The sequence below is a fragment of the Varroa destructor genome, unplaced genomic scaffold (genome assembly GCF_002443255.2).
Source record: "Varroa destructor unplaced genomic scaffold, Vdes_3.0 BEIS01000005.1, whole genome shotgun sequence".
NCBI lineage: Eukaryota > Metazoa > Arthropoda > Arachnida > Mesostigmata > Varroidae > Varroa > Varroa destructor.
Window position 1 is genome coordinate 29504152 of NW_019211458.1, and position 18264 is coordinate 29522415.

Here is an 18264-nt window from a genome sequence, read left to right on the forward strand (position 1 = left end):
TTTCTCAAATAAGCACTTTTTTTCTCTATAATATTTACATTCAATACAATTATACATGAAAACACAATTCGATTTACTGACAATATCACGCGATGTCATGACATTCTAGTCGGGGGAAAAACACCTTGCACAACGCGAGGTCAGATATTTGAGATACTTTTTGTCATATTGTCACTAACGTACTTCAACTAGCTAAAAATATGAGTTCATCAGATTCGATGGAAACTATACGAGTTATCAAAAACAATTTTCAAAGAATATTTGGGAGAAGTCTCGCTTTCCGAGAATTTTCGGTCAATTTCAGCATTCAGTTAAAGAATTCTACTTCACATTGAGAGTCTTCCTGTTTGTCTGTTACCAGCGTTGACCACTGTTGATTCTCAGGTAGAATCGTCCCTTGCAGCGGGCGCAAACTAATTTGTTGGTATCTAGCGATTTTGAGTGGCGTCCTATTTCGTTTTCACATTTTTCGCACCTGAAAAAAAGGTAATGCAATCGATAAAAAAAACAAAATAGAATATTGAAACATATACTACTATAGAAACAAACAGATGGCAGCAGTACTACTATAGAAACAAACAAATGGCAACAGTATGAGCGGTGTTGAAAGCTACTCTTATATTTATGCGTTGGCAGTATTCATATTACTTTTATTAAAATAATTGTAATCCATTTACATTTTTATTAGGCTATTCGAAAAAATTGATTTCTTGTTTATTGCTTTGCTTTTCCAGTTTTTTTTACTTGCTGACGGTCGAACTTCCTACGGTGTTAAAAAACCCAAGGGAGCTTTTTCTTGCCTTATAAAGCTTGTCGTTGGGCCACAAGATTTCATTTTGGGTTCAGGTTCCGAAGGTGCATGCGTCCGGTGACAAGGAATACCAATTTCGAGACGTACTATTCGTCTTCACCGAGATCAAAAAATTATGAAACCGTTCTGGAGGTAAAGCGTATACGACGAAAGCTTTACACTTCATAGTGCTACTCTTTTTACCTAAAGATCACATTTCGCTGAGTTTTTCTAATTTGATTAAGACCGCCCGGAGCCTTTTTTAAACGAAGCTGATTGCCAGATGACCTTGCATCTTTAAGCAACGGACTTTCACTACACAAGTCACAAATTTCTAGATTGTTTTGCAGCCTTTCGATACCTAGGAACTAGTTGCGTAAATTCACTCATCTTTCGTCAGATACGTGCAGATTTGGAATCGAAATTCCAGAAAAACTATTTGTAGACCATATAGGGGCAATGCTGCACCAACACCACTCTGAAGCAAGGAAAGGCTTTTCAACATGACAGGCAGCACCTGATGATTAGCAAATGAGAGATTTGAAATAGAAGCAATGAACAGAAACCGCGGTTTAAATATTGCCTTTTAGGTTTCTCAAAGTTAATAAATAAATGACTTATGTTAGCCGGAACTAGAGTTCGACACTAACAGTTTCTACATTCATCCTTCAGATCGCCGACAATGTATTGATCACTGCATTGAAAAATATGAAATCATTTTAATTCCATAAGTTTTTAGTAGATTGCCCTGTTGAACTCACTTTAACCACATTGTTTTACAAGCTGTAGTGGTAGTATTCATAACTAAGTTTAAAAAAAAAGGTGCAAAACAGAGAATGTTATACTGTACGATTTGATTGTTCTTCGCTAGCGACACAGATTAATATTTGGGTGTTAAAATAATTAATACCTACTTATATACATATCTCTTCTCGACGGCGTACGAATGGCACGTGGTCACTTTCAACCCAAGGAGTTCTCCTGCGCGTTGACCCCAAAAGTTAAAAAGTGGTCCATGGTCTCCTTTATAACCGTGGATGATCCACGCACCTGCATGACACATCTCATGCACTAATGTGTCTCGTAAACGATCTGGACGATCCAGAACTTTCGTACTCAGCTCTATTTCTGAGTACTTTGTGCCATCTAAATGCTTTTTACAGATGCACCATCCGGCAGTCGTCAACAGGCGATTATTCCAAGATACCGGCAACCGCTCTACGAAGCGATTTTGGAATATGATTCGATGAAACAACTGAAGTGTTACATACATTATACAAACAGAAAGACACTGGTAAATTTACGATTTAAGTCCCGAGACACAAAATGTATTAGGATATTATCTCACTCGAAAACACACTGACATAATTTGAGTAAACACGAAAATTTCAAATCCAAATAAGATGTGACAACGTACATTACCTTATTTATATAGCACCTACGGGTTCAATCAGTTTGTATGCCATTATAGTACTATACTTGGTTCACGTGAACAGATAGACCGTTGAGTTCAGGCGGCTTTTAATATAATACCTCATACAGTTTCTCTGTGAGTTCGTGTCGAATTGTGTTAAAACTCTGCCGACGATAATAAGCCGCGTTAGGGTGACAGCCTTCTAGAGGGATTTCTTCTGACAACGACGCTAGAAAATGACGGTCATCCTTATTCGAACTTTCCCATCGGGCTAAAGTGTCATTGGGGTCCGCCTAAACGATTAATATGAAGAATATAAAAAAAGTAACATTTTTAATCAAGTATAATACTCAGATTATATTCTGCCAATTGCCCAAGAGATAAAGAACGTAGGCACATGGTTGAATAACCAATGTTTATTAGGTATTACATTTCTCAATGTTTCACGTTATCAACTGTTTACATTTAACTACCAAAATGGATTGAACTTGGCTGCTAGAAGAAAATAATAAACATTACTGAAAACAGCAAGATTTGATTAAATCGTTTGGTTATTTTTTTCGCGTGTCAGGATACCTTGGACATGCCAACAATGAGGTATTAGTGTAGCAACTTATGTAACCATGCCCTTCAATTTTTTAATATGTGTTGTTACAAGTATATTATTACTAAAGTATTTCGCTGGGATGCAATACATTCAATTAGAATGTGATTCCTCCCTTCTTGACTCAAAAGTGGTTCAATCTGCTTGTATTCGTTCTTTTTATTCTGAAGGTTTTCATTAATAGATTTTTTCTCATGCATGTGGGTAAAATCAATATCTTTATGAATTCTAGTTGCTTAGAAAGGTTTATTTTCATGCAAGCTTTTCTCAAGTTATATGCTAAATAAGAAGCGTATCGTTCCAGTTTTAGACTTCAAAAAAATACTTATGTTCAATTAGCCAAAGCATACTTGAGTTTTGTTACACTTGTCGTCGCGAAGTTTACAATTTCTCAGTTCACTAAGCAGCGCATCAAAGCTTTCATTATCAGATTCTGACTGTCTGTTGATTTTCACAGATCTTTTCCGTTCTGTAACCGGTTCCTCTTTTTGAGTCGACGTCTTTTTCTGACGTTTCTGTAATAAACACCGATAAAACAAATTCGGCCTAATCTACCATATTTGATCGCATATGCAGATTTGCCATTGAATACATAAAGTGATCATAAATGACCTGGATATGTTTGTCTATGCGTGCTTTCTTTTGCACAGTATTTCTTGCTGATATTTGGTTAGCTAAAACGCTAACTGCAACACAAAATCATAAAGAAAACACTTAAGGAAAAGATATAAGTATACCTGAGGTTCTGTGACGGCAAGTCGCTTTCCCATTCTAGGACCTTTCAAAGTGGCAGGAGTGACAGGTGGTGCAGAGAAAATCTGAGACTCGGTTGAAGTCTTCGTTCGTTTTTGGCTAAATTCTGGGCTTTTGAACCGATTGGCAGGTAACTGGAAACTGTCATCATCTGAACTAATTTCAATCACACTGCAGCAATAATCTTTTTTGTTAACGGTGTTTTCTTGACCAAATTGTATAGATGAGGATGACTTAGACGAACCTGCAGATGCACTTGCGTGTGTGGCTTTAGCTAATACAGGCGAAAGCACTTCCGCTTCGTCCGTATTATATGATGATGTGGCATACTGTTCGTCTTCGGAAGATGTTTCAATGCGCATCTAAGAAGAAACCTAACGTCATTAATTGACATTTTATCAAAGGTCACATTATAATCTTTGTGACTTCATCTACGTCGCATAAACATGTTTTTCTTAATACTGAATAATAATCATAATGATATGGCAGATTAAACTCGACTTGTCACACATTACCTGGATAGCTCGGCTTCGTGGAGTGTGAATAATAGAAGTTGACAAGTCTGAGGCAGACGTAGGTTTCTCTGAACTCTTTCCATGCTTACCTATTGAATCATTCGAATCCTCATAGACATCTGTAAATTGAATCTGAAACGTACCGGACCAAATCATTAACGAACCGGACCTACATAGCGCTTCAGCTATATCACCTCGAAGATCCACACACAGGATCGAATCGGTACATAACTTTTCCTATTTATAGCATATATACCCTTCTAAGTCTCGGTTTCTTGCCTCCAAGAATAGGTTCGACACGGGTACAATCGACATTTAGCGAAGGCTCCACTTCCTTAGCCATTGTGTGCTCATTGCATTTCGAATTCCATGATAAATGGCCATTAGCATATGCCAAAGCGCCCTCGATCTTCTGATTGGCGTTGTTTTTTGAGGAAGAGGGAGTTGCTTCAGGGTTATCCTTCGCACTGCTGATATTGTTATGGCGGTTACCTATGAGCCCGGTGGATGTATCTCGTGGCTTTAACCCGCGATTAGTACCATCTATCCTTGTCTTTTCGGTTGATATTGGCATTTTTCGATTTTTTTTATCATTTTCGTGTGGATTCCTTTTGGCGTTTTCAGTTCTACTGATGTGACTTCGTGATTGCGCACGCCCATTTTTGTCATTTGGATAATCCTTGGATGCAGTAGTTACCTGAGAGCCGATAGATTTTATCACACGGATAAAATTTAAAACAATTAACCTATAAATTTTGTCATTCAATTACAAAGATATGAGAAATTTTCCTCGGTGCCTCATTGGCTATACCCAAAATTAGCTATGTAAGCAATTCGGTTTTTGGAAGGTACATCTTAAAGACTCCGTTAGGATTTAAAAGCCTAATGATTTTTACCTATGCCTATGTCGCCTATATACATCCAGAGCTGGATAAGTAGATGTGTTTGGACACGTGACTAAGAAAAACCAGTTCACGATTATTGAATCATCGTCATATGATTCTAAAATAACGGAAAAGCTTATAACCCACCATTTCTAGCTTCATTTCTATTTTTGTTTGTCTTTCTCTAATTGGTGTCTCCGTAACAGGATCATCATCGTCAGATGACAAGAGGGTTGTCAGTGTTTTCTTCAGTTTCCAGTAGTACAACGATTCAGGCGTCAAGACTATAAAGCGATAAAAACAGTTGAACGTAGTAGTGTTAGTTTGTATTATACATAGCGACTGCATTTAAATGCAGCAACTTATGTAATAACAGCTTTTGTAATTAAACATTTTATATCTACATATTGATTGCAGCAAGAAGGAACTAAGTTTAGTGTCATTTTTCAAGCATGATTGGTTGTACAAACGGAGTTCGCTTACGTCGGCCGGAGCGCGGGCATCTTATGGCAGGTGTCTCATTACCCATTGTTATCTGGAAAAAAAATGCACATATATTCAACTTAAATTCTATAGAAACACAACAAAAGATTCAATTATTTGCTTTGGATATTGGATTTGCTGTAATCACGTTAATTACCTCCCTTTAAAATGTATATGCGGCTCACAAAAACACTTCGCGAAATTATTTAAAAGTATCTTGGCCAGTATTTCGTCGTTAGAAAGAAAAAAAGCTAAACACTTTTTCTTGAAGAATTTTTCTTTCACTTAGTAATCGACAATAACTCAGAAATATTCACTATTTTTATTTAAGTTTCGTGCAACACGAAGCATCGAACGCGAACTTGTTTTTAGAAAGTTCACTTAAGCGGGTTTTGGTCCATTTCGAATTGAGCTGTATGAATGCATTTTCATGCAGATCAAAACACATCGGTTAATGAGTAGAATGAAATGATGATCTATTGACGAACTTTTTTGTTTGAACCGCTGAGGGCGATTGGACTCCGTGGATTTTTCCATTCTAACAAATAAGCAAAATAATAACTAGCAAACGATTTATCGAATGATTTGTTTTTTCTTATTTTGCTTTCTAATTGAAGATTCCATTGTGTGTCAGATATGAGCATGTGTTAATTTCATTTTTCTTCCGTGGAACTCATGCGCATTCGATTTGATTCGGGTGTGACTAAAAACCTGAATAGGACTGATACGTACCAGATAGTGTCCAACACGATCTGTTATTTTCCTAGTCCAACCTAGCGGTACTTTAATTTTGCTTGCTTGAATGTTAATTCTGAAATCGAACTAGTTATATACATAATAACGAATGGTCTATGTTGTAAACTAGAGGAAAACACCTTTCGTCTCATACCGAGTGCCAACCACCTGAACTAATGTTCAGCGGCACTGCAAAACGTAAACCCCGAAACATCTATGTATTTCAAAACCCATTGCGATTATCGAGTTACGTTAATGAATTCGTTCCTTAGCTATTCTAAGAAATTGATCACATTGCTTTAGTAGTCTTTCTACTCTGATTCGAATAATTCTCTTTTGTGATTTCGACGTCACCCTTCGACGCTCTAACAGGTGTCCCGTGCTCCTGTGGCAATCATTTCACAATGGGTTATCATTGCTGATCTATTCTCCCAAGATGAAACTGAAGTCAATTCTTCCTTAATTTTTGCTAAGGTTAAGAGATCAATACAGAGAAGTCGATATTCGGATACACAGCATAGAATGAAGAAATTACTTTTATTTCCAAAATCCAATTTTGCTCATTTTTGTACAGAACTTGAAAAATTAAAAACGTTTCACGAATCTTAAACAGCTACCGAGAAAACTGGCCAAGTGGCAATTTCCTTTTTCTCTTTTGGATACAGCAGAATAGTGCGCTGTTATTTGTCGCCTGAACCTTCGACTAGTCTTCTGTGAAGATTCGTCTCGTAACGCTTTATTTGCTATTATTTGGACTAAGCTATCCGATGGAATGCCTCCAGTCTACAGCCTGTATCTTCTGGCATCCTATAGACAGAACTAGGCCGGCCTGTGTTTAGAGTTTAAGATGATCGATTTTTTCTTGGGCTTACCTGCATTACAGTTTTTCACTATATATAGACAACAACATTTGTCTAAACCCTCCGTTGCGGTCGAAAATGTCTTGCGTTGAGCGGTTTGCTCCCATTTTATTGGTTCTCGCTCTGTCGACGGATTTGATTAGTGTGCCCACTTGCGTTTGAAGTTGTCCAACCCTCTTCTCATCGTTTGTGGCGCGAATGCCAAGTCAAGAGGAGCTCTGAAAACCGATTGATATGTAATTACCACCGCTAAAATAAAGCATTACATAGCAAGTTCGTGTCGTTAAGATTAATGTCTACCTTCGTTTTGTACCTAGACGGTGCCAACGTTGGAAGAAAGCACACGTTTGAATTTTGCCTAAAGAAACCGAATATCAGATCTTAGGTCTTGGCCGGGCATGATTATTGAAAGCATCGCCGAATGCTTTGGGCCATAAGTACGTCTAGCGTAAGGAATCGCTCTTGCCAAGATAATGGGACCCGCTAGAGAAACTCCCAATTCCACTTTTAAACTCTGCTCCTCTTGCTTTTCGTGTCGAGCTGCTCAAACCTCTTTTTACATTCTCTACCCGTAGAAAAAGCATAGTGACTCGTGCAATGAAAAATGATCGCCGAAGCAAACTTCTCTTCGCTATAAGAATAAAAACACGTATAGTCCTACATTAATGACAACTGAAATCGATTTATTGTTGTTGTTGTTGAGACAAAGAGGATTGGTTATATTGAATATGTGACTTGTAGAATAGAGAAACTAGGCTGCCTTGTTCAGTTCAAGGCGGTGCTTTCTTTGTACAGATGAAGCCTGCGCCGTCGTGCGAATGAACACTTTCTTGCCAATGCTTTCCGACCACGTTTTGGTCGTCGCATACTGGTCAGGGACACGAGTGAACGGAGCCAGCGGCGGCATTCGCATCTACGGCGTAGACGGACACAGACGAAGGACGCTCACGAGCCACACTGGGGGGGCGCGTCGATCGGCGGGACAAGCAAGGTGTTCGATTCAACGCCGATTCCTCTCTCGTTCGTATTAGACGACGGCAATTAGGCGGGCCTTACTTTTGCTCTTTACACTGTCCAGCGATTTTTTAATCACATTTCTGTTCGGTTGTCCTTTTTTGCTACGATCAATGCTGTCCCGATGTTGAGAACGGGAACAGAACCGCTTTGTCATTGGAAAAAAACGAGACGCGGAAGACGACACACGCTACTTCCGACCTGTCCTCCACCAATTCAAGAAAATTTCAGATTACCGAACCGATTCATTTTATCCCTTTTACCAATCAATGTCCCCGATATTACATACCATCATGCTCCTCCATTACCGGCGTATCTTTTATCATCAATTCTTTGTTTCGCCCTTGTTCTGCGTGATGTGCTTAATATCACTTCGTAAACCCTTTCCCACTTTCTGCCTAATGTATGTGTGTATGCCTGTTTTAACATCATTATCGACACGGTCCTGTTCCGCCGTCACCGTCCCTTGTATTTCGTAACTTCACATGTTCAGCTGTCGATCACAATACCTCCCAAGGTATAGCATCACTGTTTCCGTTATGAACCCTTCATGATCCATGTTATGCCGTCATGTTTACCATTATCACCATCATTCATGTGTACTGTTTATGCGCGTGAACGATTCGAGTCGTTACTATTATCATTTTTCATAAATCTTCCTACCATTTATGCTTTTCTAGTCTGTCGCCCCTCTGCAGCCAGCATCATAGATTCGTTTCTCTGCATTCGGTTGGAGGTCGATGGGGCGCGGCATGAATTAGCGTCGTCGGATGGTGGAGCGTCTCTGGGACGCGGCCAAACAAAATAATAAGTACAATTATTACATTATTATCAGAATATATATATATATATATATATATATATATATATATATATATATAATCAGCGTCATCACAACATAGTATCTGACTCTAGTTTCCTTCCTTCACTCATGTATTGTTATGTTCATGTATGTTCATATAATCAGTATCATTGTTTTGTCTGTGTCATATCTATCAGTCTTTACATAACTCCACATTGGGTACCCATGTTTAGTCTTGTCATCGCCATAGCCATTATAGAGATACAATCATAGTAACACATATTAATATAAATACAATTACACTTACAGTTATAGCCACACGTCCTTTCCTATGCTCTGCCATTCAGCGTGGAGCTATTGGTATTAATCCGCTGTGTTTAGTGCTTTCACTGATGTCGCAAAGAGCAATACAAGAGTGTCAACAAAATGACACCGCATCCGGTGAACTGTTGCGGACAAGATTCACAACGGGTGCCACCCATTTCCTTCAGTGGTCATAAGCAACTTCTTTCACAGCTCTACGCCTTTGCTTATGAACCGTGTTTGAGTCGATGGAGGGGATCGCTTCTGGTGGAGACAACTTTTTTTTCGACCCAACATAGCGAAAAATGTACATAAGAAGACATAAAAAAAAAATGAATAAGGTCATTCGAAATTGAACAGGGGGCGCTCTTCAAAGTTTTAGAGTTAATATAAGCTAGCATGTCGCCGTTTTTTCTTCAAGCGTTTTGCCTAATGGTTCTTCTTCTGTGTCGCTTGCTTTCGAGCCGCCAGTTTATGACGAAGAAATGAAATAATCTGTTTTGTTAAAACCTAAACCAACAGACATGAAAAGGTGAGTTAAAATTTAACCGTACATATATATATATATATATATATATATATATATATATATGTATGGCGGAGCGGTGAACTGGAAAAGATATCAACGTCTTCAATTATAGTACCAATAGAGTAACAGTCAGTAATTAATCAAACGAGGCTCGTAAAATCCCAACAAACGATCACGACCAAAGCGAAAATCACTCACAGATATGTGTTTCCCAAACGTCTAGTGCAAGTAATGGTGCCGTTTCGTCCATGTCGGAGAGATCTCGTGGGCGGCTGTCAATATCTTTAGCCGCTAATTGATTTGCCTTACAAAACACCTTCCCCTTCAAGGAAGAGACTGTCTAAATAAGTCAAGAACGTTATTGTCACCATTATAATAGTCTTTAACTACGCCTACTAATTATATACTGTCGCTATTATAATCTGATAATAACGACGTTTCCTGCTATCTCTCTCGCACCATTGCTTCTATTCATCGCCACCAATATCAACATGATCATCGTCATTTCATTTATAAGGTCAGCTGGAAATTATTCGCGCATTGTCAGGCACTGTGAGCGAAGGGAACTTTTAAGTTGAAAGTTACGTCCGAGAGAGTCAGTTTGCTAGCAGACTTAGTTACACCCTTCCTCATTGTTGTTATCGGTTGGTCTTTCTAGAATTCTGTCGCGTTCTTTGATATTCGTCCTATATGAAGTCGTTATCTAATCAGATGTCAGTTTGTACACTTATGTTAATGTATATGATGTTTCTATATATAGAAATAGTTCTGCTTGCGTTTGTCTATATGGAGTGCTATTGCTTTTTTTGTTAAATATTAATTTGTCTTTAGGAAATGTTTGCGAATTTTTTTGTGTTTTTAATCGAAAAATAACATTACTCGCAATGTCGTATTTTCGTAAGCTCTCTAATTGTCGCAACAATTTTCACTCCTTATCGAGCATTTGCCTAATTGGAAAATTCTGCCGTTATTGCTAGCTTCCATATCATATACACACATTTTCTATGCGATTTTGACTATTTCTCTAGGCGGGTTTGATTAGCTTGTGAGCATTGTTTGTCCACAATTTTGTCGTCCCGGTCGTTCGTTTGTTTGCAAAATATATCAACCATAGCTCATGTTATTTTACCACTGTAATTATTATAGTTAGTAATATTTTTATATTTTAGTTCTTCATCGTCGCCTGTTAAGTGGCAATACGTATTTTGTGTAGTGCTACAGTTATCTATATTTACCATATATATTGTGTTTTTCATTCCTGCTGGCTCTGACACTCAATTACCACTTGTTACCTCATTATTACTACTACTATTATCGTCGTAATTATAGATAATATAGTGGATATATTCATCCATTTTTTTATTATTTCACTTAATCTGCAGGCTGATTTTCCTCGCAGAGCTATTATTTTCTATATAGCGCTATATAATTGTATAGCGCTTGTCATAGGAGTTGAAGCGGCCGTTATAGAGAACGTTATAGGGTCTTTCGGTTGAACCGTTGGAATCCGTCAAAAAAGCCTGGGCCGGGATGGACTTTCATGTGTGCATTTATTTTTCCTGCGGGAATAAATCATTCAAGATCGATTTGAGAGAGTGTTTGATTTACATTTGTGTTACATTTCCGCACTGGGCCTCGTTTCTGCTCCATGTGTTTTATAGGAATCTTATTGGGCTATGCTTGTTTGTTGTCGTTTTCCTTTTTGCGTTTTCGTTTGTTTAAAGTCCTATCGGCCTAGTCTTCTGCAGTTGTTGTCATCTCTATTACATATGTATATAATATCTATCTTGCAAAAATTTTCGTGGAAAACTATCGAACATTTTTTATAGGTTTTCTGTCGACCGGCAGTGTTAAATGACACATAGGACATCCAGCTGATTGAATGGCCGGCCGCGTCATAACTACCACTTTTATAGAAATTCATCTGATGGATAGAGCGTTTTGTCTGTAACGCGACCTGTCGTATTAGTCAGTAGCAAGTAGGTATACTAGCCATAGAATATGGAATCGTGTACGAGTGAACGTTCGGACGCGTCGAGCAGTTCGGGTCGATAGGTCATAGCAAGTGTGGGGAAGCAATAAGACTTTTATCAGAAAGTTTCGAGCCCTTTGCTTTCATGCTTTGTACTAGTGTGGTCATAGTAATTGAGTTGCGGTGGTTCGGTATAATGTTTATAAATATAGTAAAGCTGCGTGTCACGAAAAGGAGGTGGTATTTTCTCCGTTAGTCGGCGTATCAGACAATGAATGTGTGAATTGTCTACGTCTACGTCTTCGAATTCTACTTGTACCGTCGTACCTTCACAGAACAGAGGGACAGAAAGGGAAAAGTGCAAAAACTCTTTCTTTCGTTCACTTTGTTCCCCTGCCTCTGTTCTTCTATAACGTGTCGAAAAATACTCTACGTGTGTAATGTGAACTTGTTACGTTTTGTGCCGTAAAATAGAGGATAAAGCTGTATAGTGACGTCGCCATGCAAGCGTACGAGACTGCAAGTGAACATTTGCATCCAGGTGCTTCTGTGTGTTTTGTGTTTGTCTTTGTATATATATATATATATATATATATATGAATTCTGTGTAAATCTGTGTCTATAGCTGACTTTGATTCGGACTAATGTTGACTAGTCTAGTCATCCGTACTTGAAAAATCGTGCCTGTTTGTTCGTACGAAAAGACGACGTACGTGCATTGACACCAATACCATTGCTAAAAAAAAAAGCAAGCGCTTCTTTAAGAGAGAACAGCTAGGAAAATACTAATCCGTACGCCACCTAAGTGCTACTGATTATTTTCATTATCATCAACACTGTCTACGCCAATTTGCTGCCCGTGATTACTATTTGACGTGTCTCTCTAAACGCGCCTGGCAATTTTTTACTACAATTTTTCCAAATCGGCTCGTTCCAGTCACGGATTTATTCAGCACTTGTCTCGCTGACAAAATGCGTGTGATCACTTGAGGTATGTTAAGTGCTCGGTGAAGAAATGGCGTGAGTTCCATGCCATCGATTGATAACGCTAAAAATGTCTCCAACAAGTCAATTTCTATCTTTGTCCTTATGTAGAAACAATTCATTCAACATGCTGCTGAGTTCGGCTTACTGAGACGTCAAAGCACATAGTCCGTTGGTCCGGCCAGATCTGCTTGCTTTCTCATCCCCACCTCGATATTTTGGATCGTCTGTTCCCATTTGGAAAACCTCGATCACTACATGCATATAAAATCTCTTGATGCTTATCTACGATTCGATTTTATATTTGTATTCGTCTTGGCCAGTCGCCCCCCAGTAATACGTCCTACCTGACCCCTGCTAAGATGGCTCTTAGGCTGGCCGCAAAGCTGCAGAGCTCTACGCGCTCACGTTTTGAATAACAGTGATACTAATAGTAATGTGGTAATAATGCTTAATATTGACCTTGGCTGTCTTACAAGTATTTTTTCAGTACGAGGGTATCACCTTCACGATCACAAATACATTCGTATGATTATACTAACGTGCTTAGCATCGACCTAATATTCTCTTAATAAACAGTTCGTAGGTACGCGTCGCTCGAGAAGTTGCTTCAATTTATCAATTGTACTATTATATATATATATAATATATATATATATAGATTCTACGTTTTTGAGCGCTCAGTTAACATAACACAGCGATATGCTAAGGTGCGCATGTGCTTAAAAATTTCATGTTTCAAGTTGGCCGAATGGAGATCACCAATTGGGCTAATTTCCCGGATAGCAGTTACTGTCTAAGATATTTTCGTACACAAGTTCCACGCAAAACAATCGTGTGGTCGGATGGATGGTGGACAACAAATGTACCAAGTTCAGGGCTTTCAAGATCCGAAAGACGAAACAATATTCTCCCTGGGATGACCCAAATGGGTCGACTGGATAGACCAGCTTGAACGTCAACTAATGGCGTGCTAAGCGTGCAGGTTACAGGTGGCTTACCGGACCGAGAGAATAAATAGACAGTGAAAGTGGTACCGAATCATTTGCCTCCACCTGCGCGAACTCTTTCCAGGCTGTGAATAGGTGTGCCGCCTGCCTTTCGATGGAGACTACCTCAGGAAAGACGGTGCATTATCTGTGGAAAACACTGCGCGAAACGGGCCGCCTACCATTGGACACAAGTGCTAGTGTTATTTTTTGTTTGCTAATATATAGGTCTTCCTGAACTATAGCTTGTTTCCGGATTGTTTATCATTTGCCATTGTTAGTACCGCTGTCATGCGTCACGGCTAGCGCATCTGTTCAGCACTCGGTTTTTGGTGTTCGCCAGCCTTCCCCATGGTGCTGTCCAATGCTGTTTTTTTTACGAGTAGCACTTACCTTCAACGTATTTCTGTACCCATGTTGTACCCGGCAATAATTGCGTATCTCAGTTCGGCGCTATATTTGGATGCGTCGCGACTAGCTAACCACTATTTATTTATCAATAAATCCATCGATTTTTTTCATCTACAAATAATTTTGTCGGAGAACGACTTAAACATTCTACTTCTGCATCCGCTATTTCAATATTTCCTTGACCCGCCGACATTTCTTGCTTTGTATCCTTGTCTCACTATCTTGGCCCACTGTAGGCCAGCGTCACCCTCGATATCTTATTGAACGATGACATATCGAACGGAGCTTGACACCTCACTTCTAAGTTCTTCGTAAGGCTCTGCAATGTTGCTAACCCAATTGTTTCTCTCAAAAATCGAGTAGGCATATGAGTCCTCACGCAACCCGGCTAATCCAATAAAGGGTAGTAAGCTTCGTTTTGGCCACTCAGCTTTGCACGCTTGTTTTTTATTACTTGGCTATTGACCTCACTAAAGCTGTTCTTTCTTCCACAAACATTTTTCTGTCGACCGCAAGGCTTGCTTCTTATTACCGTTACTGTCCAGAGGAAGTTACAATCGGCAATCGCAGTCGGCAGATATTATGGAAAGTTTGCTCGAAACGCGATTGATCGTCGCCTAAGTTACTCGAGAAATTTTTGGCCAAATACGCTTTTTGTAGGATACTGTCGATCATCATAGTCTTTTCGGTATTGTCAAGATACGCCATACACACACATATGTATATATGTTATATATATAACATCTCATCTGTAAGTATTATCGGCAAACCATATATTATCATTATTTCTCTGATATTGTTGTTTCCATGTTCAATTCTCATACTGTCAGTGTTACACGATCGGTCGCTTTGTATATATATATATATGCGATTCCTCTTATTAGAGGTTTCTCCTTTTCATGATCATGCCATTACCATTGTCGTTATCATTTATTATATATATATATTATTATTAGGACTAAGTAAACAACAAATACATAGTAATAATATATTAAAGTACAGGTACACAGGTGTATGAAACACTCATGAAAATATATGTTCGCTTATGTGGTTACGTTCTTATAGGGTTTGGTTAATTGGTTTGACTTGTACATGGACGCGGAGATGCGTAATTCAACAGTGTCACACTATACTTCTCTATTGAAATGTTTTTTCCTTCCAGCATTTTGCATTGCTCTTTTCCCGTTCGCTGTCTCTTGGGCAGCTTCGTCTATTAATCGAGGGGAAAGCTCGACGAGCGATACAAATCATCGTCGACAAACGCACTAAAACTACTATCGAATATTGAGATGTCGCCGGTATAATCTGATCCATGATGAATTCTGAATACCTCGGCTTTCTATCCACTGATGCGATCAGATCCTCCTTTTTGGCTACCTTTTTCTTTTTTTTACTTAACGCTCCTTGCTACGGACGGTCCGTGCCCTTTTTTTTGACAGAAAGCAACGCTGACTGCGGACCGTCGGAGTTTTCCTTAGCTAGGTATAGAGCGGTGTCCTCCGCTGTGGCTTGGTCCTTGATTTTGGCGTGGGCCACTGTTATCTGATATGGAATAGTGGCATTCACAGCTTTGTTCTTATATATGCTACATTCTGTTGTTTGGGTTGTAAATCAACCCTGCTATCATTGCCGTTAGTCCGATTAAGTATTTTCGTGAGACATCGTCCGCCCAGCCTGCTTGTTTTCTCTATGCTAAACATAAGCATGTACGCTATGTCTTACGCAGCAGCTTTCAACTACCAGGAGACTCGACCCCTGCCCACCTCACACCTCAACTATTATGTATATATTTATTTATAATTATATTTAAACATATTCAACTTGGCTTGCGACTTCTTCCGGTTCATTCTGCTCTCGCTTCTGGTTTGTTTCGGGTACTTGAGTTGCTTCCGCCTTTCAGTCCTGATCATCCTTTTTTCCACAAGTGCAAATCGCGTACAAGTTTCACGCCGCGTTGGGCTGCTTCTGATCTTACCATATTGATCACTTTCCTCGAAATTTTTCTTCCCTACTATTCAATCGTCTGGGTCGATATTATACGTGTTGCAAATTCAGCGTACGAAGTCGTGTGCTGTCGTTCTGTCTTTGAAGTTCGATTTTTCTATCAGGGTTTCATCCTCAATTCTTAGCCACTACTGCAATTTTCTCTCGCGTCGCTCTAGCACGTTTACTATTCCAGCGCAACCACAAGTCATCAGTCAACTATTGTACAAGATGCGTATGTGTGCTCACGTGTATTCATGCGTGGGTATATTCGTATATGAACGATAGTTGATTTTTGCGTACGATCGATTTCTCAACTCGTCTTGTCTTCTTTCGTGTTCAATTTCCGCCACACTCTATGTGTTTCGTCACCATGCTTCCTTGCTCTCTCTCTCTCTCTCTCTCTCTCTCTCTCTCTCTCTCTCTCTCTCTCCGTTGTCTTCTCTCTCGCTCTCTCTCTCTATATATATATATATATACGTGTCGACACAGTGCACTATACAATGTGGTTTCCTTTTGGCGTGCCTTCACTGTGCACCTGACGCTGTACGATGGGTCGTCATCACCCGTTACTCTGGGACGCACAGTGGGTCGCACGTTGCTTCTTCAATGCCGCTGCTACTGCTGCTGCTGCTACCGGACTCAATTGCGAGTTGTAGCAGCGCTGCATTCGACGTTCGCTAGACCGAGATCAAACCATAAACCGGGGCAAGACTAGCAACCAATGCGGGTCAGTTTAGTTTATATTATTCATGTCGACAGGAATGAGGCTCAGACGTACGAGCTTCCATCTTAAACTGTCATCAGGCGGCTGCAGTCGTGGCGTCGTGAAGTTGCAAACAAATGTTTCATCTTCTAGTAATCGAACAATCGCGACATGAAGATGAAGGCCTATCGGTGAGTCTTTGGCTTCGGACCCCGCATATGGCTGCTGGTAACCGCCCCGCTCGAGTTCCATGTGACGTTCTTCCTGCTTCTAGCGAACCCCCGTCATATCTGAATCATCAGCAATAGATTTGAGCTAAATAGACTTGGTTGATGCCTTCTGTGGTCATCGTCGTCTTGTTAGTTTTCCTCGAAACGTGGCGTATGTTTTTAACATTTCAATATTGTTTCCTCAATTCATTCTCTGTGTACAACGATTTGCGAATATAGAACGAGACATAGATAATAGTACGTTATTGGTCCTCTGGTGAACAGTGACTGATTAGGTAGCAGCCGCGGGCCAGTTGTCGGCAGTAAGGCGCGTTCTCTTGAGCGGGGGCACGGATGAATCGACGTGTCCGCCAGAGTAATCCGTTGCACCGCCTTGATGAACTGATCTAGAATAATAAGCGGAGATGGACATAGATATATTGTGTTAATCGATCAATTGAAATCAATAAATGCTGTGGCATAGCACAACATGGAGAAGGGTAAAGAATGTGTAGGTCTATTGGACGCGGAAGTAAAACAATCAACGATACTTGGCCTGCTGGTCATCTATCGAGGTCTAAGCCGATAACGGGTAAAAAATGGTCCGCATTTACTTTTCGACAGTAAATTTGCATATAACAAAGTCGCTAATCGCTGGAAAAGTTTTAAAGTATTCCATTATTGTCATCGTTCATCGTGTCTGCTAGCCATAATTGACCCTGCGCACATAAATTATATTCGCATATCTTTGTTACATACCTGGGCGGTGATATGGGTTCAGATTTTATCCGCATATTGGGTGAGAGTGGCGGTTCTGGGGATCCGGAGGCACTGTTCAAATGGTGTCCTTGTATCGGACTCGCTTCGAGATGGCTTCCCTGACCGGACCAGCCGTGCAGGAGGCTGCCGTTAAAGCCCGACGCTGATAACGCTGATATGTCCGAACTGATAGGAAACTCACCTGTGGGTCGGTTATGCCGAAAACGTTAAGTTTTCGACGTACTATATCAGGTTCTATAAGGCCAACCGAAGCCGAGCGTAAGCCGAAGTTCGTGCAAGGTACAATCTCCGAATTATCGTATGTGTTTTTACAGGGTGTTCTATGGGCTCCAAATCTGAGTCGTTTGTGGTAAATAGGACTCTATTTAATGTTGCTGCTCAAATTTGAATGGACAAACTGTCAAAGGGCAACTGACCCTGAAGAAGCTCTCGACCGTCCCAGGGCGCTAGATAGAAGCAGGTCAAGCTGCACCCTCGTAACAAAAGTTAACGCTATATCCTTCTTGCATTTCGCTGCGACAGTTTGCCCTTTGGAAGTTAGCTA

General features: G+C 39.9%; 2 protein-coding genes across 6 annotated transcripts in view; both read right to left on the bottom strand.

The window, feature by feature from the left end:
• LOC111250859 (uncharacterized) lies at positions 1–5864 on the bottom strand. 2 transcript variants are annotated; one of them, XM_086990915.1, is made up of 10 exons: positions 5605–5864; positions 5444–5495; positions 5108–5244; positions 4333–4773; positions 4077–4208; positions 3546–3923; positions 3159–3323; positions 2324–2497; positions 1705–2045; positions 1–475 (listed from the first exon to the last, which is right to left on the bottom strand). In XM_086990915.1, the coding sequence occupies exons 2-10, from the start codon at positions 5487–5489 to the stop codon at positions 355–357; spliced, it is 1935 nt and encodes a 644-aa protein (XP_086847041.1). In that variant the 5' UTR covers positions 5490–5495; positions 5605–5864; the 3' UTR covers positions 1–354. The 2 variants fall into 2 exon arrangements, with proteins under 2 accessions (XP_086847041.1, XP_022662477.1); XM_022806742.2 differs by having other exon boundaries at positions 5601–5864.
• Positions 5865–7693: 1829 nt separating this feature from the next.
• Mef2 (myocyte enhancer factor 2) overlaps positions 7694–18264 on the bottom strand; it is a 111091-nt gene continuing 100520 nt past the window's right edge. For 2 of the 4 annotated variants that reach the window (XM_022806732.2, XM_022806733.2), the window contains exons 7-9: positions 17700–17901; positions 9162–17347; positions 7694–8836 (exon numbers count right to left, since the gene is read on the bottom strand). In XM_022806732.2, coding sequence (XP_022662467.1) covers positions 17233–17347; positions 17700–17901 — 317 coding nt within the window. In that variant the 3' untranslated portion in view covers positions 7694–8836; positions 9162–17232. The remainder of the gene's footprint in view (positions 8837–9161; positions 17348–17699; positions 17902–18264) is intronic. The other 2 variants (XM_086990913.1, XM_086990914.1) reach the window with 2 other exon arrangements.

Bases quoted from the DNA above. Each gene is read 5' to 3' on its own strand.
- LOC111250859 (XM_086990915.1), bottom strand. From the start codon at position 5,489: ATGGGTAATGAGACACCTGCCATAAGATGCCCGCGCTCCGGCCGAC. The intron at 2,046-2,323 runs GTATTATATTAA...GTAACACTTCAG, and splicing joins TCACAGAGAAACTGTATGAG to TTGTTTCATCGAATCATATT. The intron at 476-1,704 runs GTAGGTATTAAT...CCTTTTTTTCAG, and splicing joins GAGAAGAGATATGTATATAA to GTGCGAAAAATGTGAAAACG.